This window comes from Ovis aries, chromosome 4 (assembly GCF_016772045.2).
Source record: "Ovis aries strain OAR_USU_Benz2616 breed Rambouillet chromosome 4, ARS-UI_Ramb_v3.0, whole genome shotgun sequence".
In the NCBI taxonomy this organism is placed as follows: Eukaryota; Metazoa; Chordata; class Mammalia; order Artiodactyla; family Bovidae; genus Ovis; species Ovis aries.
Genome location: NC_056057.1, coordinates 49,831,557 through 49,854,658, shown reverse-complemented (window position 1 = coordinate 49,854,658; position 23,102 = coordinate 49,831,557). Strand labels below are relative to the sequence as shown.

The 23,102-nt window shown below is 39.0% G+C and overlaps 1 protein-coding gene across 2 annotated transcripts in view; it reads left to right on the top strand.

Moving 5' to 3' along the window:
- COG5 (component of oligomeric golgi complex 5) overlaps window positions 1–23,102 on the top strand; it is a 279,105-nt gene that overhangs the window by 239,413 nt on the left and 16,590 nt on the right. For both annotated transcript variants that reach the window (XR_009600484.1, XM_042248525.2), the window contains exons 16-19: window positions 356–418; window positions 7,856–7,959; window positions 11,065–11,302; window positions 17,086–17,162. Coding sequence is in view for 1 of the 2 variants with exons in the window: in XM_042248525.2 (XP_042104459.1) it covers window positions 356–418; window positions 7,856–7,959; window positions 11,065–11,302; window positions 17,086–17,162 (482 nt within the window). In the remaining variant the exon portion in view is untranslated. The remainder of the gene's footprint in view (window positions 1–355; window positions 419–7,855; window positions 7,960–11,064; window positions 11,303–17,085; window positions 17,163–23,102) is intronic.

Below are 23,102 nucleotides of genomic sequence, written 5' to 3'. Positions count from 1 at the left end.
TGATTTGTAGAAAGGGAAACATTTGACATTTGACTTGTTAAAAATTATAGTCAACTTAGAAAAGGTGATTTTTTAAAAAAATAAATAAATATGGCTTTAAACTGATCTTTTCAAGTTAAAACTATATCATTAAGGAAAGCTAGCTTTTAAAATTCTTAATGTTTTCATTATTTTAAGTAGGTACAGGAAAACTTTTTAAAACCTGTCCTACCTACTGCATACTAATGGACTTTTAAAACAGGTATGAGATGCTACTCTAAAGTAATGATAATGTGAAAAGTTTTATCATGTTATGATCAAAATTACTATTTATAAAAATAGGTAACTTACTCAAATATAACTGGATTTGTTCTAGGTGGTTTCCAGTCAGAGCTCATTCCCACCAGCAGCTGAGCAAACTATAATTTCAGCCCTAAAGGTAAAAGAATTTAATTTAATCTTTGACTCTGTAGATCAGAGTCAGTTTTAGAATTGTTTGGATGAGTGGGAGATGTCACATTTAAAAATAATTCAGAATCTTCTCCATATGCCAAAAGTAGCATGTTGATGATTATCCTAAAGAGAGAGGCTACTTGTATGTTTATATTTTCAAGAATTTAAAAATAGACCCTGTTGGTGTCTACAGATTGTGTTCCAGTTATGATAATTGTATCATAAGCAAGAGAAGCAAGAGTCTTATAAATATTCACTGTATCTTAGGGCAGTGCTGCCCAGTATTATCCCAACAAAGCAGTGGTTCTCCATCAAGGCAATTTTGTCCCCTTGGGGCATTGAGTGATATCTGGAAACATTTCTAATCATCATGACCGGGAGCAGGGTGCTACTGGCCTCTTGTGCCAGGGATTCTGTCACGCATCGTGCAGTGCACAGTCCCCCATAACACAGAATTACCAGGCCCCACATCTCAGTAATGCCAAGGCTGGGGAACTCTACCGTGTACCTATAAGATATGACACCAGCGCACATTCCCACTTTTTAATGTACTAACGTAGGTTTTGCCTTGAGAAGAGTAAGAGAAGATGCAGTCAGTCCAGAGCCTTCCTGCAGTGACCCTGCCAAGTACGGACGGAATTGCTTATGTTAACAGACCTCAGTGAAACAGTTTTGTCCTTGCTTTTTAATTAAATTTCATTAAAAGTCTTTATGGCATAATAAGTGAAGAACAAACAGAATCCTCTGACTCAAAGGGAAAAAGAGAATCTTGAATTTTCCTAAGACTGTAGGAAGCTTACTACGTCACTTTGATTTAGGATGTTAAGATGCATAAATGCAACCCAAGAACCAAAAATCTCCATGCTTTTATTATTTGATGGAAAAGATATTAAACATACTTTTTTACTTACTACAAAATATAAAGACACATAGTAGTCTTCTCTACCTTGTTGAGATTTTATCCAAAATTAAATGTTATTTTAGGTTCAAAGTTCATCATTTCATAGTACCAGCATTAACTCCTATGTCATCAATGACATAATTAATGATTGTACATTTAGAGTCATTTCATTATAACCACCTCAGCTATAAGTAGTTTTAAACACCTTAGGCCAGTAGTTCTGATGTATTTATTACTGAGATCATCTTGCACAGATAGTGAATATATTATTAAGTTTGTATAAGTTTTTATTGTGTGGGTTTGATATTCTTTATATTGAAATATTTTGCATTGTCGAGACTTCAGTATTTTTGTAATCTTAGTTATTTTAGCTAAGTACTTCCCTTACCAAAAAATCACTGTTTTGTAAAGAGCTTGTGAAATATAATCTAACATCGTTTCTCAGTTTCCTCTGGCAGTTATCAGTCCTGTACCCATCGTTTCCATGAAGGCTTTCTCCATAATGCTGTCTTCTCTTTTATGTTTCCCATGAGTTGGAAACCTCGCCTGACTATAAAGTTCTCTGAGTACACCATCATATTATAATACAGATAGAGGCAGTTTTATTTCTTCCTTTCTGATCTTGATGCCTGCTTTCCCATGCTTTTTTCACCTGCTAGAACACCTAGTACCACATTGCCTAGAACTGGTGAGAGTGGACTTGTCTGCTTGTTTCTAACATGGGGAAAAGCACTGAGTATTTATTTTACTGTTTGAAGTAGGATATGTTCTCAGATGGCTTTTATCAGATTAAACAGTTTCTTTTTTATTCCTGATTTAATGAGATTTTTTAAAGTTATAAGTGGTGGTGTTTCATCAAACAGCCTTTTCCGTATAAAATGATCACATGGTTTCACCTCTTTATTCTGTTAATAAAATACTGAATGTATTTTCAGATATCAGACCAACCTCGATCATGATGTATTACCCTCTTTATGTATTTCTTTCTGGATTTGATTTACTTAATTTGTATTGAAGATGTTTGTATCTGTAATCATAAGTGATATTGGTATATAGGTTTCTTTTTTGTAATTCTTTGTCTGGTTTTGAAACTATTTCCTCCTTTTCTGTTTTCTGAAAGAATTTGTGTAGAATTCGTATTCTTTTCTCCTTAAATGCTTAATACAATTCTCCAGTGAAGCCATCTGGGCCTGTAGGTCTTTTTTGTAGAAAGTTTATAACTACAAATTTAATTTGTTTAATAGATAGAGGGCTATTCAGATAATCTGCTGTTTTTTTTTCTGGATTGAGCTTTGATTCTTTGATTCTTTATTAGGTATTTGTCTGTTCATCTAAATTACCTAATTTGTCAGAATAAAGCTGTATATGATATTCTCTAACTATCTAGTTAAAGTCTATAGGACCTATAGTGATAACCTCTTTTTCTTACTGATGATTTGTGTTCTCTTACCTTTTTAAACTCAGTTTAGTCATGGGTTTACCAATTTCATAATCTTGTTAAAGAAACATCTTTGGGCTTTATTAATTTTCTCTACTGTTTGTCTTTCTATTTCCCTGATTTCTGATTTTAGATTTTTTAAATTTCCTTCTTATTTTGAATTTTCTTTGCCTTTTGTTGTTTGTTTTTTGGAGACCATACACCATTGATTTTTAGACCCCTCCCATCCTCTAAATTTAAAGTTGTAAACTTCCCTCGAACTTTAATTTTGATATGGCATGCTTTTATCTTCATTCATTTTGAAATATTTTTTATTTCCTTTGTGGTTTCTTATTTGATTCATTTTTAAAAATTTCTGATTATTTGTGGTATTTCTAGATATCTTATTGATTTTTTTTCTTGCTTATCACTTTTTTATTGAAGTATAGTTGATTTGTGACATTGATTTCTGATTTAATTCTATTATCATCAGGAAACATATTCTGTATGGTTTCAATCCTTTTAAATTTATTGAGTATTATGGTCTAATATGTGGTCTGTCTTGGTGAATGAACCATGTATGCTTGATAAAAACTTGTAATCCTCAGTTGTTTAGTATCATGTTTGTAGATATCTGGTAAGTCAAAGTGTAGTGATGTGTTCAGATTTCATGTGCCTCTACTGATATTTTGATAGTGGTTCTATCACTAGATGAAAGATACAAGTTACAATTTTCCATGATTGTGGACTTGCTTCTGTCTCCCTTCCATTCTGTTGATTCTTGACTCTTCAGTTGTGAAGCTATATAACTAATTGTGCTGAGGCTCTGTTCTGTAAGTATTTATCATTTTTATGCCTTCTGATGAACTGACCCTTTTGTCGTTAGGAGAGATCCTTCTTTAGCTTTGTTAATACTTATTGTCATGCATTATTTTATCTGATAATAAATTACTCCAGTCTTTTTATTCTTAATGTTTACAGAAGAAGATGTATCTTCTTTTGTCCATTTACTTTCAACTCCTCTGCGTCTTTAGTTTTTAAATGCATTTCTTGTAGAGAGTAGAGTTGGGTCTTGTCTTTTGTCTGTTCCCATAAACTCTGCCTTTGCATTGGAGTGTTTAGTCTGTTAACATAATACAGTTATCAATAAGGTTTTATTTAGGTGTATAGTTTTATTGTGTTTTGTTTGTTCCCTTTGTTTTGTTATTGCCTCTTTTCCTCCTTTTCTGCCACCTTTTGGATTCTTTGATTGTTATTTTTTTGAATTTCACTTAAGTTTATTTCTTAAATCTTTGTCTGTATCTCTGTGATTTTTTCCCCATTGTTCTTCTGTGGATTTATGCATTCTTAACTTCCCACAGTCTTTTAGAGTTAATATTGTATCGTGTCATGTAAAATCTAGAAAGTTTGCATTAATTGAAGTACATTTACATCTACTTGCATGGAGTATCCTTTTTTTATTTTAAAATTTCCATGTTGGTTCTTTTTTAAATTTTAAATCATTCTGTTGAGATTTCCTATTATTTATGATGGGCATTTTTTCCTTTATCTCATTGAGGTTCTTGCCTGATAACTGTAAGTGGCTCATTTCAGAATTGGCAGCTATTGATTGTCTTTTCCCTTTAGAATTGATAACATCTCCTCAGTTCAGTTCAGTCGCTCAGTCGTGCCTGACTCTTTGCAACCTCGTGGACTGCAGCCCACCAGGCTTCCCTGTCCTTCACCAGCTCCCGGAGCTTGCTCAGACTCATGTCCATTGAGTTGATGATGCCATCCAACTGTCTCCTAGCTTTTTGTTATTTGGTCATTTTAATATATCCTAGACAATGTAAACATTATGTTTTGTAGACTCAGTATTTTTATATATTGCTCCTATAAACATGTTGACCATTTCTTTAGCAGATAAGTAGCTTGTTGAGACTCAAATTGTACACTGTCAGATCTGCAGCTGGCCATGTCGAAGATCTCAGTTCTTTAAGCCTCAGTTGCAAGCCACTTGTTTGCTTTGCACACACATGGTTGAACCAGCTGAAGACTAGTGCTGAGTTCACACATGGAAAAATAGGCTTGTTTCTTCTCTGGCTCTCTCCTCTCTGAAGCCTAGGTTGAACCACAGCCCCTTCCCATGTTCCTTTGACCTGAAAGACCTGGAAGGTTTGGTTTGCTTTTTCTCTCAGCATTTTAGCCACCTAGGCTTGCCACTGCCATGAGTAATCACTCTCATTGCAGAGGCACAAAAGAGAAAAACTCGCTCTCTTCTGATTGTTATATATTTCCACACCCCTCTAAAACTACTTGCTTTTTTTTCCATCTCCAGAAGCCTCCAGTAGGATTTTTTTTTGTTTTTTTTTGGGTATTTTTCCACAATTACGTGTAGGAGGATCTGTAGTTAGGTACTCACTCCTTCATACTGTGTAGAAAACTTGCCCTTCCTTCTTGAAATCTCCTGTCTGTTTATTTTCACTATATTCCAGGGTCTCTTCTTACTTCTTTGCCCAGTGGCAAAGAATAACCAAAAGCTCATTGGAGTCAAATGCAGCTAGAAAATCCCAGCTTTTCAACTTGATGGCTTCGGATAACCTTCTTAACTTGACTTTAGTTTCCCTATCTACAAATTACTTTAAATTCCGCATCAGTAAGTTAGAGATTCTCTTAATTCTTAGAGGAAGGAACAATTGAGTTTTCAGTGGCATGGTTACCTGTGAAACCCAAAGCACAGTATCCAGCACGTGACATCTACTAAATAAGTACTACTACCCCGCTTAATCTGTCAAGGGCTCCTCTTCTGCATGACATGAAAATGGTATTCCTTACTCTGTGAACTGTCCTCTGGGATCTCAATGACTCATTTGGCTTTATCTTCTATCTTAAAAGCCAAAGACAAAACAAAAAAAAGCCAAAGACAACCATATCTAGTTAAAACATGTTAGAAACTACAACTGTGAAGCCCTCAGTCCCTGCTGGAGAGCCCATGTGGGTATCCCCGTAAGTCCTTCCAACTTGTGTCCAAAACTGAGCTCAGTATTTCCTCCCTCCATCCCTAAATCAGCCAGTTGCTTATGCATTTACACATTCAGTTGATAATGCCACCAAGTCATTAAAGGAGGAAAAAAATCTGAGTGTACCCTTCCGTCTTTCCATTCCGTACTTCTCACATCTGATTCCCAAGTCCTCTGTTCTCCTTTCCCAGTGTCTCTACCTCGTCTCATCTCTGTTCCTGCTGCCTCTGATTTGGTTCAGGCACTCACCACTTTGCATCCTACTATGTCCTCTTGCCTTTAGTCTAATTTATCCAGTCTGCTGTCCCAGTGTGAATTTTCCCAAATTCAAATCTTTAACCACGTTTTGGTTTGTTTTTTTTCCCATTGCTTAAAACCCATCGTTGGTTTCCCAGTCCTTTTAGGATATATTCCTGTCTCCTGAGCAGCCTGCACAGAGTACATCTGCTCTATCTCTCTTCCACATCGGCAGCCACCGCATACTCTGTTAAACTCCTTACAGTTCCCCAAATGTATAACTTTCCCCAGGCTCCTGTGCTCTTGACATATGCTCCCCGTAGTCTCACACCCTCCCTCCCAGCACATACACTTAGCTTTTAACCTGTTTTAACCTTTGAAAACTCAGTTCACGCAACACTTTTTGTTTTTTAATCCTCTAAGTATAATTTGGGTGTCTCTCCCATGTTTCCCTATCAACTTCCCTGGTGGCTCAGACGGTATAGCGTCTGTCCACAATGTGGGAGACCCAGGTTTGAGCCCTGGGTTGGAAAGATCCCCTGGAGAAGGAAATGGCAATCCACTCCAGTACTATTGCCTGGAAAATCCCATGGACAGAGGAGCCTGGTAGGCTACAGTCTGTGGGGTCACGAATGAGACACGGGGTCAAGAATGGGACACGACTGAGCGACCCATGTTCCCTAGCTCTCGGAGCTCTGATACCGCCACAGCTTATCTGTTGTCACTAGATTGTGAGCTCCCTGAGGGCACACTGTATGTGTGCATACACACACTCTCTCTTTTATCTTGTTTCATTTTCATCCTTTATTTCCGAAAGGAGAGCCGAGGGATTGTGGGGCAGAAGGCTTAGAGAGAAAACACAGAGCCCATGTCTCTGTCAGTCCTGTACACATATCTTTATTTTTATCAGCAAATTAAGGCTTGAGATGACATTTAGGAATCTTATGCATAAGGATCCTATTTAACCTTTTTTCATTGATTTCAATTATTTATATGAGCCAAAGTCATCCATCTTCCTTGTATGTAATCATACATATATAATATACTTAAGCATGTGTAATATACTTAAAATTTAGATTTTGAAAGTTTACTGAGGTCCAGTCATATTTTCACATAAAAACCGTAACTGTGGCCTAGGATCATAATGTAACTAATGAGTATACTTCGCAGTAGAACAGTTTCTCAACCTTGGCACTATTGATGTTTTTGGCTGGATGGTTCTTTGTCATGGGGGACTGTCTGTTGCATTGTAGGGTGTTTAGCAGTGTCTCTGTCCTCTTATTTACTGGATGCTGGAAGCATACCCCTCCCCCACCCCAGCCATGACAATCAGAAATGTCTCTAAACATTGCCCCCAGTTGAGACTCACTGCTGTCAAACTTTAAATAGAAATCTGACCCACAAAATGCCTAACTGTTCTGCCCTTTGAGAGTCACTAATATATTTATTATATCCAGTTTGGTCTAAAGCATATGATGTTGCTCCAGTTTTGAAGAATTACTTTTGGTCTTGCCTCAGTCTTTCCAGAAACTTTAGAAAATGTGTTCAGATTATCCTTGCTTCATAAGTGACATTACCCTTCTCTTCTCCTTTCTCCAGAGGCTTATTTGAGTGTTAAACGTTTTGAAAATATGAGAAAAGTGGGGGAGTTGAAATTTTTCAGCGCCGTGTTCCACATATTTTAAACTTTAAAAATCATTACTGACAGCAGTTATGAGAAGAGCAGACTTCTGTTGGGTTATTATAGTTAAACTGTAGATAGTCTGAATTTGATATAATGTGAAAACTTTTAGTCAAAATGCTTCTCACACCTCAGATTTCTTTGTATTTGATCTATTTAAATTTTGCCTCTTCTTAATCTTCTTTCAGGCGATCTGTGTCCTTATGGGAAGCGCTGTGCAACCCTTGCTGACTTCCGTGGGCGACGCCATCGAGGCCATCATCATCACTATGCACCAAGAAGACTTTTCTGGGTAATGACTCCCGGCCGCAGGCTTTGCTGGCCTCCATAGCATTTGTGTTTCGTTCCCACCTCCACCTCTGCTCCCTAAGCCTCGACCATCTAGGCATCTGGAGCCTTGTTCCTCTTGTGATGGAGCTGGCCTCCACCCTTATCCTACTTTATTTGTTGTGCACCATTACCTGATGTTTTCAGCCTTTCCTGTCATCGTTTGTCTCCTGTTATTCAGATATGGAACCATTAACATCTGTGGGACTCAGCTGGTTATTAATGCTTCAGGACGTTTGGTACCATCTTGTTTTTGCAATTATATTTTTTCCCTTGCTTCTCACAAATAGCCTGTACTTGAGCCTTGGTGTTGGTATAGTATTCCTTGTATAAAATGTCCTGTCTCTATTGCTCTGCTAGTCTGATTCCTACTCTGGCTTTGAGAGCAAGGTCCTGCCCAGCCCTCTGCAAAAAAAATGATTTTCCTTCATCAGAGTCTTAGTGCAGTCTAATGTGGTCATATCACTCCTAAACACTCCATAAACACTGGTATTATTCCGTAGCTATTTCATATATGAACTGCTTATCCATATCTATGTGTTTTGAGAATAAAAATCATAGTTCCTAGCTTAGTGTTTACTGAAATCTTTTTAAGTAAAATGGCTTTGACTTAGTGTATTAGAAAACGAGAATTTGAAACAGTTTGCACATGTTCAAAGTGATTTAAAAAAAACATACTTTAGAACTAAACATTCATATATTTTGTATGTAGATATATATTCTTTATTTCTAGTTTATAGTTAATTTTTATTTTTAATTGCCCTGTTTCTTTATATTCATGTTGTTTAACAGAGTGCCTACTTTACTGAATTTCTAGCCACTGGTCTATCTGTTTATGGAAAAATTATGTGACTATTGCACTGTCTTTTAGTTTTTCAGATCACTTATTATTTCATTAAGAAAATATCTTTTGAAAGGTGAAAAGGTCAGTCTATTTTTAATAATAATATGAAGCACAGAATGGTAAAGTGGGTTCTACACAAAAATGCTGTAATATTTGGATATAGGAATATGAAACTACTGATTACCAGTATTTGGAAATAAATGGATTTTGTTCAGAAGTGATCTGAAATGTCCCAGTTAGACCAATCATCATTGCCTCTGAAAAGGAAGCAAAACTGAAGTAATTTTTAAAGGCTTGTTCTAAGAGTGGTTTGATACTTCCTTCAGTAATTGTGTTTATGAGCCACGGCTTGTGCCTGCAGATAACTGATTAGCCATTAAAAGTTGGTTTCCCAAAGAGATATGTTTTTATTAGTTTGCTTAAATACCAGTGAACCAGATTGGTCCTTTATCTGATAGGTTACCCCAGGAGGACCCTAGGTCCTTGATGTGGTGGACAAATACCTCAGAGGAGGGGAGAGCACACACAGACCCCAGAATGACTGGTGCTGCTTCTCAGGCTTGCACTTGTTCATAGGCCTGCTGCCTCTGTATGTGGGCTCTTATTGCAAAGACCCATTTCTGCTCACCTTTCTGCTGCACTTTATCACTTGAGAACCTCTTACTAAAAACTTTTGACATAACTGGGAAAACTGAGTTTTAGCAATTGCCAGGCAAGGTTTATATTCTAGTAAATTTAAATCAGGCTTCTAATCCACATTGAAAATTGGTGATAACATATTTCAGAATTTTGTCTAGTAGAGCATTTTACTTATACTGACACATGTTTATGAAACTTGTTTTAGTGAGTTATTTCCTAATCCTCAAGGAAATCATATCATCTGGCCAGATTAAAATTCTTAAAGCAGTCCTCCAGAGTACTACCAAGATAATGACAGTGCTTTTGATAAAGCATAAGAAGGTTAGAAAGAGATTTGGTGCCTTCCCCACCACCCCCAATATAGCCTTTTAGACTGACAAAATCTGAATAAAGATAGGCCATGATGGTCTGAATCTGGCAAAACCAACTCCATGTGAAGACTGCCATCACCTACTGAGGCTGTCCCTTTGCTCTGTTCCAAGCAGCACTCTGCCCTATGATACTGCAGACACCAGTGTTCCACCGGGCCCCTTCCATGGCCTTGCCATAGGTAGGATGCTGTTTCTTACACCCAAAGAAAATCTCTTCCTGCTAGAACCTAGCCTGTTTTCTCTATTTCTGTCTGCTTTCTGGAAATGCAAGACCTTCAGTTAGCATTCCACTTAAAATAACCACTGTTGTATTTTAAAATAATTAAGTTCACCTCATTCTCTTGCTTTAGGCGTTTGAATCATGTCTGTTGTTCTTCCCTAAACCTTTGCCAATTTCACTACATCATTCTCAGAATATGATTTATTTTTTGAAAAAGATACAGCATTATATAGCCAGTGATCTCATTGGCTCTCTAATTAATATCAGGTGATTTCTAATTTTGCCATAACTCTTCTTTCCTATAAATATTGCACATTCTTTTCATATATTCTTTAAAGAGCAATTATAAACACTTATGAATTATAAATAGTATTTCATGGAGCATCAGCTGGCATCATCTGTTGATCCAAATTAAAGCCTTTCCAAACATCTTCTGGGAGGAAAAAATTGCATACCATGTGTATTGTTACATAACCAGTTCCACAGTCAGAATTCTACTATTGGACTGATTGGATTAAATAGCACAAGAGCAGAGATATTTTTGCCAAGAATTTGTTTGGGGAAGGCAGTGTTTTCTGTTGCTACCAAGTGTAAAATCCTGTTTCAGTATCTAATATTGATTTATTCACTAACCAGGCAAACCATGTGAGTGGATGGAGAATTGTAAAGCTGCAGGAGTCCTTGAGAGGTCAGAGTGCATAAGGCATTCTGTGAATCATCCAAGACAGATGGTTGTTGGTTTCATTCTTCATAGTCTTTCAGTAAACAGATGCAAACATTCCTTCAGTCATCTTCCTAGCATCCTAAATCAGTCTTTAAAATTTGATTTAAACATTGTATGACGTTTTTTAACTCTTAACAAAAATAAACAATGCCTTTTCTACCATTATGGAAAAAAAAATTGCTTAGGAGTGAAATAGCAGGCAGAGGGGGAAAGGAAATGTCCAACAGTGCCTTTTAGTGAACTGGCTGATTTTTTTTTTTTTTCTTTTGCAGATCATTACCCAGTTCAGGAAAGCCTGATGTTCCCTGTTCTCTCTACATGAAGGAGCTTCAAGGTTTCATTGTCAGAGTTATGAGTGACTACTTTAAACACTTTGAATGCTCGGATTTTGTCTTTGACAACACTGAAGCTATTGCCCAAAGAGCCATCGAACTCTTTATCCGCAACGCCAGTCTCATTAGACCTCTTGGTGAAGGTGGGAAAATGCGACTTGCTGCTGATTTTGCACAGGTAAAAAGGGAAAATATTTCAACCTCAGTATTATCCATTTAAATAAAAGCCCATCTGTGTATTATTCAGTGTTTTAAAGAATTGAAACATGAAGAAAAGTAAAAGTAAACTTAATAGGTAAAAAAGGAAAGAATTTAAAGCTACTTTCGTACAAGATATTTTTTACTTTAACAAAAGAATCGTCACTCCTCTTTGATAGTTCAAGGTACATCAAGTAGCTCATTCCACAGTGAAGTAACATTTCCCATTTTTCATAATATGGGACTTTCTCACGATTTTATTATCCTGCCAGGTCAGTAATGATAAGAATAACTGATTAACCTTGTTGGAAAATAATGAAGAGAACGAAATTTATCCTTCAAAGAGTGGGAAAGCACAGTCTGCTCTCATGTAAAGAGGAGCTCCAACACATGTGCGGTCCTCCAGGGTCAGTCAGCTCAGCATTCCAGGGCAGGTTCTAATTCATTTACATGTACAGAGGTCCAGGTAGATTGTTTGATCCTCGTCTGTTAAATAAGAATACTTTTCCTATGCACGGCCAGCCTTCAAGTCATTCCACACTATCTGATGTAAATGAAGTAGAGTCACATTAAAATAGCAGAATAATAATCAGCTCTTATGGAAAGGTTTTTTTTTCCCTTTGTCCTTTAGACAGACTTTTTAAAAAGCCTTATAAATATAGTATCAGAAGCAGATAAGAACCACCTCACAAATCTGCTTTCATTAAAAAAAAAATTAGAAACAAAAAATTTGTATTTACATAGCATGTCAAAGGTGAACTCATTTTTTTAAGCCTTTGAAAGCTGTTAGCCCTACTGGTCTAAACAGTAATCCAAATGGATTATTCCCAGTGGTGTGCCCCATCCTCGCTGTTTATAAAGGTAGACAAGTTGTAATGTCCCTCCTCTTTATTCCTGTGCATATCTGGGATCAAGTCTTGGTTCATATTCCTGCTCCCAGGAAAGAACGTGTTGGGCTACTTACACCAGACAGGGGTTTTAGAGGCTCCTTCACACCCAGCAGTTACAACAAGGTACATATCCTGATGTTTCAAGAACCAGGCTGTCTTCATGTTAATTGGTCTAGAGTTAGTCATTTTCATCCCCAAATGATATGCCCGAGACCACTAAGTCAGAGTAAGGAGCCTTCCTTTGTGAAATATGCCTTTAGTAACCTCAGCGTGACAATGCTTATGTCACCTTTGTGTGGCTCCTTTTACCCTTTCCATTTTTGTCAATGTAGTTCTTAGGCACCTGTACATTTTGTTGTTACAAGTAAACTTCAGCTTAAAGAGAATTATGTGTCGTGTCACACTTGTGGGTATGGCAAATTTATTGGGGTTACAGGGGTTACAGGCTGATTAGCAAATGGAAGGCACAGTGATGTACCAAGGCCTGCTCATATTTGTTAAAAACACTGTGAGCTGTGCCCCAGTGAGTGTCTGTTCTTTTTTCCCCCTTTCCTCCTTCATTTTGTTTTTCTTTCCCTGTCCTCTTCTCTTTCCTGGGCTCCCTCCCCCACTGGTTTATTTGCATTCTGCTCCAGCTGGTTCTTGAGTCACTTTCCTGGAGGCAGCACTTCAAGTCCAATTAGAGTGGCAGCCGAGCAGGAGATGGCCGACATGAGAGTGCTGCGGGAAGAAGGCTTTTTTTTGTTTGTTTTAATGATATATCCCCTTCTGAGTCCCAGGAGTTGGAGAGTGCTATCCTGTGACCCTTGCTATCACAGCCGGCACCTGCTTAAAATGCCTAGCTTCCAGGGGCAGGATTGAGCTTCTACCTTCCTTGAACCACACATTCAGAATTTTATTTTATTTGGCATTTCCTGCTTTCTGAAGACGTGTTGCCCATGAATCAGACCTTTTTCCAGGTCCCTTCTCTTAAGATAAATGAAACGCATCAATCGTTATTATATACTAACTTATTATGCACCAAGGCCACCTCTGTTTTCCATCTCTTACTCAGTGTTAGAGTATGTTTTCCAGCCCTGCAGTGACCCTGGTGGCTGCACCCTCTGTGAGCTGATCCCTTCACTCCTGGACAATGTCCCTGCTTCACAACACCCTGCCCCTCACTGTGCGGCTTCTTCCTAGCCCTGCAGGTCATGGGCAGTGGAATGACAGGCACAGGCACTTTGGAAGTTAGTCGTGGGTGTGGCCAGCAGCTTTGGCAAATATTCCAGCTATTGTATCTTTTCCTGTATTTTACAAATATTAAAGTGAGTTTGGGGCTTCATTTCATTTAATGTAGTTTCTTACCACAACTACAACTATGTGATATTCTACCTCAGCTTTTGTACTTGGTTGGAAATACTTTTCTGAGGTAAGTCAAAACACTTAGATGGCATTACCCTGATATTTATATTCATGACAGGCATCACCTGGGACTAGAAAGCCTTTTGGCTGCCTCATTACTAAAAGTTCTATCAATTTGTATTCAAAATTAAACAAAACCATAGCAGCTATTGGAATCAAGAACACACTTATCCTTGATGGATTTCAAAAAAAGTTCTTTTGATAAAAGTGCCTGCTATTCTGGCATAAATAACAGAAAGAGGAAGAACTCAGAAGAGAGTAGTTTGGGATTACTGATAATTATTAGTCATCAAGTCTAGTTTGCAAAGGCAGATAGATAATGATATATCTATGATATATCTATTTATATATATATCTATCTTTTTAAAGATTTATGTAGGAATCCTAATGTCTCCTCACTGGCACCATTACACAGGTGAAAGAGAAAATATTTTCAGGGAGCCATCTGGTGGGTTCATGATGAGGAACGTGCCCAGCGCATAGCCCCTTAGGAATCAGGTCATGGGCATGAGGTGGTTTCCTCATGGTAATTAATTCCCTGCTGTGACCACATGGTCTCTGGGTTTACACTAATCACACAGCAATCCTCAAGCATTAGGCTTGTCCAAGCCACTGGGGTTCTGCTGATGCAGAATCTCTCTGGGGACCTGTCCACACTGTCCTTTGAACCACACATTCCCCTCTGCTCCTCAGTTGTGTTTCTTTCCCAGAGAGAAAGATGGTGTGTTTTTTTTTTTTTTTTTTTAAAAACATTAACGTTTTATTTATTTATTTTTGGCTGTGCTGGGTCTCTGTTGCTGCGCAGGCTTTTCTCCAGTTGTGGCGAGTGGGGGCTTCTCGCTAGTTGCTGGGCTTCTTATTACAGTGGATTCTCTTATTTCAGAGCACAGCCTATACCACATGTGGGCTCAAAAGCTGTGGCTCCCGGGCCCTAGAGCACAGGTTCAGTAGTTGTGGCATGGGCTTAGTTGTTCCGCGGCTTGTGGGTTCTTCCCAGATCAGGGATCGAGCCTGTGTCTCCTGCACAAGCTCACAAATTCTTAACCACCGAGCCACCAGGGAATCCCTAGAGAAGGATGACTTTTGATGTTGGCATTAAATTATTTACTCAGTGGCATTCTGAGCAGTTTCTGTTTATTTCTGGTTCCCTTTAAATATATATTTATATCTCTCTTGCTTTTTGCCTGAAAATGATAAATTTAGGGGGAAAATCTGCAAATAATCAAGATTCTAATTCCTGTTGCCTTTCCTTCTGAACAGTGTCAGGGCAGGAATGCCCAGGAGTATCTGAAGATGCCCTGTGGTTAGCCAGATGTCCGCGGTGGGCATGGAGCAGCTATGTAATTAGTTAACCATGCCTGCTGCTAACTGTTTGTTGCCTCCAAACAGGAGAGCTGGAGAGAGGCAGTTGCAGGTGCCGTTTTGTATCGACAGCTAACGGCAGAGTTACCTCTAAAAGGAACACTCCTGCCCTTCAGAAGCATGGCCTTTATTGTTTAGTGGAACTCTGGTGGAAGAAAATGGTTTTTAGTACCCTAGAGGTCCTTGATGGATGAAAAATTTATGTTAAACATTTAACGTTTTGAAATTGTCATATGGCATAGAAATCTCCTGCGGTCATCAGAGATGACACAGCCATTCGAGGTCATATTCTCATACTGTAATTTTCTCCTAGCTGTTTTATTTAACATTCAGTCCTGCTCAAGTGCTAAGGCAAAGGTTGTTGGCTGTAATCTTTGAAAATGATAAAGCCCACTGGGGTAACTAAAAAAAAAATTGACAAATTTCAGTGTGTAAAAAACCATTATAAATGCACCTCCACAGAGAAACAGATGGGCATACATGTTACAAATCACATTTTTACTTTGTGCTCACTGTAAAATAAGTACTACATTCTGTAGGAAACCAGAAACTCCTATCTAAACTGAATAGGTCCCAAGGAACAGCCCATTGCCCACAGTCTTTAAGAACATTGGCTTGAAACTGCTCTCTTTTGTCATGTTGGAAAGAATCTGACTTTTCTTCATCAGATTTCTCTTTTTATTTACTTATTCTTTTGTGTTTTAGAAAGTTTGTTGACCATGTAAGGTCTCCCTCTAGGACATACAGTACACTCTGTGTCTTTTGTATGCTGAGAGAGAAATCCACCAGTCACGAGTCACCCTCAGGACCATCTGAAGAAAGGAAGCTGCTTTGTAATTTTCCCCTGACACTCAGTTCACACAGTTGATTTCACACTTGTTTGTTGTTTCTCTTAATAATAATCAATATGTGTGTGCGTCTGTGTTTACACACACAGATCTCTCATAAGCTAGATGAGTGAAGATTATATTATTGAAATATTTATCCTCTTCAATAAATTTGAGAGCTCCTCAGAGGTAAGACTGTCTAATTCATCTTCTTATCTCCATATCTAGTTTGGTGCCTGATAATTAGTAGGGAGTAAAAAATATTTCTCAAATGAGTGATTACGTCTCCATGGTCTTCCAATGGCAAGAAGATTTGAATAGTTTTTCAGAAAGATGGCCAGCAAGACAGATACCCCATTTTTCATTCATATGTTTTTCTTGAAGAAAGATGTTGATTTACCAGGGAGCAGGCTTTTCTCAGAAATTTTCTAAACTATTCTTTACCAGGTTTCTGTTCATAGCAAGCATAGTGAAATGGCTTACCATCTGCCATATATGCAAAAACTTTGCATATTCACTTCGTAGATAAAGAACAGGTAACCTAAAACTCCAATTAATGACAACATTTCCAGTCAAAGGAGGAAAATAAAGAGAAGTAGTAGTTGCTGAATTCTTCAGTCAGAAAGCAAATTAATCCACTTAACAATTTAAAAGGGGGAAATTAAAAAAAAATAGTAATTGCTGACACTTAATAAGCACTTACTATATGGCGTGCACATAGTGCTTTGTGAAATTATCTATTTTGTTTGCATAATTTTATGATGGGTATTATCTGTGTTTGACAGATGAGGAACTTGGAACATAAAGAGGTTAAGCCCAGAGCCACACAACTAGTCACTGGAGATCAGAAACTGACACACATGTGCTGCCTCCAGAGTCAGTGCTTTTAATGGCTTTCACCAGCCTGCTGAAAACTGTCATCATTTCTGTTTAATAGAAAAAGACTTGTGATGCTCACTTAAAGTACAGACACATAGGCAGTCTTGAAAACATTTCTTTTTCTGATTTTTCAATGGAGAAAAAAAATCTAAACCTTCTCCTCATACACAACAAAAGCTGCTTTTCTATTCTTGAAGGAATTATCTTATGACCTTTTTAGTAAATAAATGCAAAAGCTATCTAAGTTCTTGCCTTCTAATAAACTTGACATTCAGAGCTGCCTTACAGTGCAGATCCAATTAAGTTTACTTCAAGCTGCAACTTTCTGTGATCCAAGTGGGTCCCCAGTTCATTTCAAGATTCTGATATAAAAAGCAATGGGATATCTTTTAATATTTCAGATGGAGTTGGCTGTGGGTCCATTCTGCAGAAGAGTATCTGATTTGGGAAAGTCGTATCGAATGCTGAGGTCATTCAGGTAAGGCATAATTCTGTTATCACTGTTAATATAGCCATACCCTATTAGCAGATAAATCCTTTCCTATTCACGTTGATCTACATGAAATTGCCATTATTCAACCGTTTTGTGATATACAGCAAATAATGGCACTTTCATATGGTTCATCTTGAAAGTTATCCAAACCAGAAATTTATAATGTTATATTTAATAAGGTGTGTGTGTGTGTGTGTGTGTATTGCAGTTCAGTTGCAGTTCACAAGATTGAGCTGTTAAATTTTTTACTATACTCTTCCTAGGGGAATTTTTTAAATTCTCCATTCTTACAGAAATATATTGAATAATACCAGGCAGTTCATAATTATATAGACATCTTTTTCTGGAAATGTTATTGGTTCATTTATCATTTCCAACCCAGTCTACTTATAAAAAGGTTATAGTCTGCATGCCATTAAAAAAACAAAGACAAACTATTAGATAGAGTATTTGAAGAACCGAGTTTAGTGTTGAAATGCAGAGAATGACTGTAAATGTAGTAGATACTTTAACGTAACCGTGGCTAATGCAATTGAGCACAGAATTTGGGATTGAACTTCCTAGAAATCAATTCAAAAAGAAAAATGAGTTAATTCAAACCCATGATCTAAGAATGTATCAATTTAATAGGAAAATCCTTTTCAGTGCTGAATGCTTAGGTAGACCTTTTACCAACTCAAATTTTAAGGACCATTGAATAGCTTAATGTCTAGGTCTTAAGTATCAGATTTTAGAAAATAAAAAGATGTTGTGCATATGGCTGTGTATTCAATAAGCCAGACTTCCCAAACTTTTCACTTCATGGCACACATAGAAAATGTATATGTACAAAAAGATGACCAACCCTGAGAGCCAAGGAGATCAGCATAATAGTTATAACTTGTGACTGAAGCATGCCAGATGGATGGGAAGCCTTGATGTCACCTATCCATAATATCCTGGAGCGTGGTGTTTTTTAATATTTCTTTCTAAAGATAGGTAAGAGAGTCCAGGCATGTGGCTTTCTATAAACTGACTCAGTACTAGAAACTAGAATAATCAATAAGTAGTATATTCTTTAAAAGATTGCTTCACTCTCTTATGTCAATAGCACTTGAAATATAAGAACCTAAGGTTGTTGATTGAAAGGGGAGGCTTATCCTTTTCTTTGCCTATGTGTACTTGGCAAAGATATTTTTAATGCCAACACAAGAGCCTGAACTTGTATTTTTCTCAAATGCCTTATGTGTACAAAGTTGGATTTCAGAAAAAGTGGGGTCACAAGTGTTTCAGATACCTTCTTTGGATTAGCTCATACCTTTTATAAGTATTTAAATATTTTGGAAGCCTTTGGGTTTGGCACTACCAAATATGGACAAGTTAAAAGAGGCACTGAGCTTACTGATCTTCCAGTCATCTCTATGTACCATCAAAAACAACCTGCCGGGGTCCTGCCCCAGTGGATCCAGGGTAATTCGAAGAGGAGATGGAGTAAGCGAGGAAAAACTTACTTATTTAGAAATATAAAAGAGAGATTAGGAAAGAATAGTGTAGTGGGAAATTTAGTGGAAAAAAGATGCTGAATAACTTGGTTTACATGGAAAACTAATAAAGTTCCAAGACAAGGAACTTGCACTGTCTACGTTAGGCCACTGGTGCCCACTTGAATAGCGGAGGGTGCCCCATCTTAGGCTCCCTCTCATGTGGATCTTAGAAGCCAGGGCAAGTAAGTAGACTCAGAGAGCCTCCATGCCCCAGATGGGAATTCAGCCTGAAAAGGAGAGAGAGAGAGAGATTAGACACGGGGGGGCGGGGGGGGGGGAGCCAGATTTCCAAGAAACCAGTTTCAGAAGCTGGTCTGAGAAACTGGTCCATCCTTTATTGTCCAGAAACGCCTTTTATACTTTTTATTGTACCTAGAGATCAATGGATGATACAAACTTATGCAGTGTCAGCAGCCCTGACTCTTATCAAGACCAGGCTTTCTCTCTGCATACCTAGTTGTATACACAAGTCTTAGGTAATTTACATCATCTTCTGGCCAGAAGGACAATTAACATTTTACGGCCTTTTCTGATAAGGGTTTGTTAACCAGAAGACTTACTTGCCTTAATAGTGTTGTTCTTCCCAAAGTCTGGTACCACTCTCAGAAAGCACTAAATAAAGTTACATTCTTACATAGCAAGGATACAACAATTTATAACAAGGAAAAGGAGTCCAGTGATTTATAACAAAGAGAAAAGTAATTAACTCAAAAGTCTAGTGTTGCTAACATCAAAACTACTATATTCCTTTTTCTATATCCTGATTACATTGATTAATATCCTCCCAGGTGCCTAAAAGATAAAAGATATGGAGGCCTGGCAGCAGTCATTGACTCAACAGTGAAACCCATCACCAATATAATTTTTAGCTCTTTAGAAAAGGCTCTGTATCTTTAAGATGCTTTAAACTTTGTGCCTCTCACGGTTGGGGGACTGTAAACAATTCACAAATTGTAAAAGTCCGGGCAGACTGGTCAGGTAAGTTAGAAAGCCATCAAAGGGGTTTAAACCGAGACATTCTTTTTATATGCAGGAGACTGTTAACTGGAGCCCCAAGTTAATTCCTTTTAGAGGCAGAAGAGTGGAAAGCACAGTACAGTAAGGCAGGCAGACTCTGGTTTTGGGGGGTAGATGTTCAGGAAAATCCAGGGGGAACCCCTGAAGCCAGATCACGCCTTTGCATATGTCTGGCTTCCATCCTCATGACCTTTGCCACAGGCGGGATTCCTCATGCTGGCTCCCGGAAACAACCTTAATAAAACTCCTATAAAGAGATGGTTGGATGGCGTCACTGACTCAATGGACATGAGTTTGGGTAAACTCCGGGAGTTGGTGATGGACGGGGAGGCCTGGCATGCTGCAATCCATGGGGTCACAAAGAGTCAGACACAACTGAGCAACTGAACTGAACTGAACTGAAAGTTACTTACTCTGGTAAGATGGAAACACAGCAGTCCCAGTTGGATGATAAAATGCTGCCCTGAGTCACAGAATCTTAGCATGCTAGAGGACATTAACCAACTAGTTATTTTAAAAGGCATGGAAAAAGCCATGATTTGGGATTTGCTAGTTTAAGATTAGATAAATATTTTTGATAGTCCTGCCTCCCATATTTGGTTGATTATTCCACATGCATGTATTAAAACAGTGTTTATCTTCCCATTTGCTAATGCAAGACAATCTTTATCCAGGTACTTGCTGTTTTTTTTTTTTTTACTTTTTGGCCCTACTGCGCAGCATGTGGGAACTTAATTCCCCAACCAGGAATTGAACCTGTTCCCCCTACGATGGAAGTGTAGAGTCTTAACTGCTGGATCAGCAAGGAAGTCCCTATCCAAGTGCTTTTAAAGTTGTGTCACAGTATGGAGATACATGTTCTGAGGGTTTCACATAAGATTTTCTGTCAACCCACCCCAGTTTCCACGTGAGAAAAAGAATCTTTAAAGGAGTGTTTAAAGTTTGAATAGTAACACCTTTTAGTATCTATTTAGGGAATAAAAAACTAATGATTGGTGTATAATTTTTTTTAATCCTTGGGTTTTAATAACTACCTTCTGTCTTGAGGCAATGGTCAATCTAGATGTGTTTCAAAACTTCAACTCTCACAGTAAGAGAGATTTTATGTTCAGTTCAGTTCAGTCGCTCAGTCATGTCTAGCCAGGGAAAGGTTTTACGACCTGTCTTTGGAGAAGAGAGATGACAGTTCTGCTGCCTCTGCCTGTAAACGTGATTGAGCAAGGCCCTGGCCCTGCCAGTTTCTCTGCAGTTGTCCTCAGAGGGGAGTTGACTTACAACAGCATGCCCATGTGGAAGTCCCGCAGAGGCCCTTCCTAGAGAGGAGTCAGTCAGTACAGAGTCCTCTTTATTCCAGTAACTCACTTCTAGGCCCTCCTCTTGCTTCCTGCAAAAACTTGATAAGAGGTCCGTATCTTCTCCAGAACTTAGTCCTGAGCAGTTGCAGTGGCAGGGCCCACTCTTGTTCATCTTCTTGTCTGTGCTGTGACAAGGAAAAGGCATCATCTAGTGGTCATTTCCATAACTGAGCTGGACTCTTGTTCTTGGACTGAAGGTTCTAAGTCATATCCAAACCAGCTCAGTGGCCATCAGTAGGAAACTGGCTAAAATAGGCCACATTCATCGGATCAAATATATGCAGCCAATTAAAAATTTATACTGTTAGTTAATGTCCAAGAAAAAGAAAAATACTTTCTGGTGTATCAGAAAATGAAAAAAAAGACTACTCACCAGTATATACAATAGGCATCCCTGCTGTTTTAAAAATAATGATCTGTGGCTTTGGAGAGAAGTCAAGGATGAGCATGAAAATATTACCTTTGGAGAGTAGCATTGTTTCTAGTGGTTTTTTTTAAAAGAGATTCCTAAATTTTTCAAATTTTTTGCTTTGGTGGTTGTATATTTATAGTTAGAAATGTCAACAAATATATTTAAAAATTCCTTTTACAGTATTTCTCCCATTTAAAAATAACAAGTGAGCCTAAAAATAACATAAAATATACTAAAATATTATATAGTAAGGGATTGGGGGGCAAGAAAGACAGCCAGACAACCAAAGCCCCAGCAGATTTAGAGGCAGTGGCTACAGGAGGGGCAACAGGCCCAGTGCCAGGGAGGGTGACAGAGCCGGGCGGGGCGCCTCCAGCCTGGACCTCAGGTGCAGCCTCCCCCCCTCCCCAGACACCCTCGCCTTGGCAAGCACCCCCTTCCCCCATCAGGCAGCCATCTGCCTCAGGGCGTTCTCCTTGATGGTGATATTAGTGGACTCTTTAATTAGGCCGGTGAGCTTCTTGCATGCATTTCCATTTTCCTGTCTACATTAGAGTTTCTCAGGCAGCCGGAATCTTTTACCCCAGAGAGAAGGCTGCCTCAGAAAGCTGCTGACGTTAGGAACTTGCCCCTGGGTATTTGTGTTGTAGCTGCACACGGGACGCGTGAGCCCCCATCTTTGTCCATCCCTCTGCAGCATGGTGGTGTGCCCCACGTGCCGTTCGTGTGGGAGGTTACCTTGCCTCCACCTGGCCAAGGGCCTGACCTTGCAGATCACTAAAGACCCTGCCTTCTAGCAGGCCCCAGCATCCTCACTCCCCAGGGAACAGCCTGGTCCCTGAATTACATTCACAGCCTGCTCTGCTGAAAGCCTCCTCAGATTTAATGAAAAAGCACTGAGAGCTGTCAGGAGATAGGGGCTGTTCTGATGGGTCTGTTAGCATGCGGGGAGAAGAGGACTCTGTAGAAGTAACTCTACAGAGTGTAGCGTTCACGTCAGCTGTCTTCAGCTGGAGGAATGGTGAGGGTTCCGCATAGCTACAGTTTACCTCCCTGATCACCTGATGCTTGAGATTCAGGGCAAGGTCTGGCCTGTGTGTCTGTAGACCCGAGGGTGTCCATCTCCACAGCCTCCAGGATGAGCGCTCCCAGCCCCAGGACCCCAGGTGGGCTCTGCTCCTCCTTTCCACTTAGGCCACGCTCTGCAGTCACGATTTCCGTGTTCTTAATTCCAAGTTTCTAATGTCAGCATTGGAGCCAGCAGGCAGCCACATCTGGGGCTTGGTTTGCTTTGGTGCCTGCCAGTACTTCAGCAGTTCCGGGAGCTCCCGGGTGAACATGCAGGGCTGGACGTTTCATTTTTGTCATCTTTATTCAGCAGTCATTGTTTGGTTATTTGTTGTATGTTAGCCTGTACTGAGCATTGTCCTGGGATTTTCTCCTTCCATCTTCAGGACGACAGTTGAGAGTCAGGGGCTCATTCGGGGCTGAGGGGTCAGTTTTCAGACTGCATGTGTGAGAGCTGTGAGCTGTGGGGCTGCATTTGAGACCCCCGGCCTGCCTGACCCCACCACCCATGCTCGCAGCCACCATGCCTGATGTCTTATTCCAGAAGTTC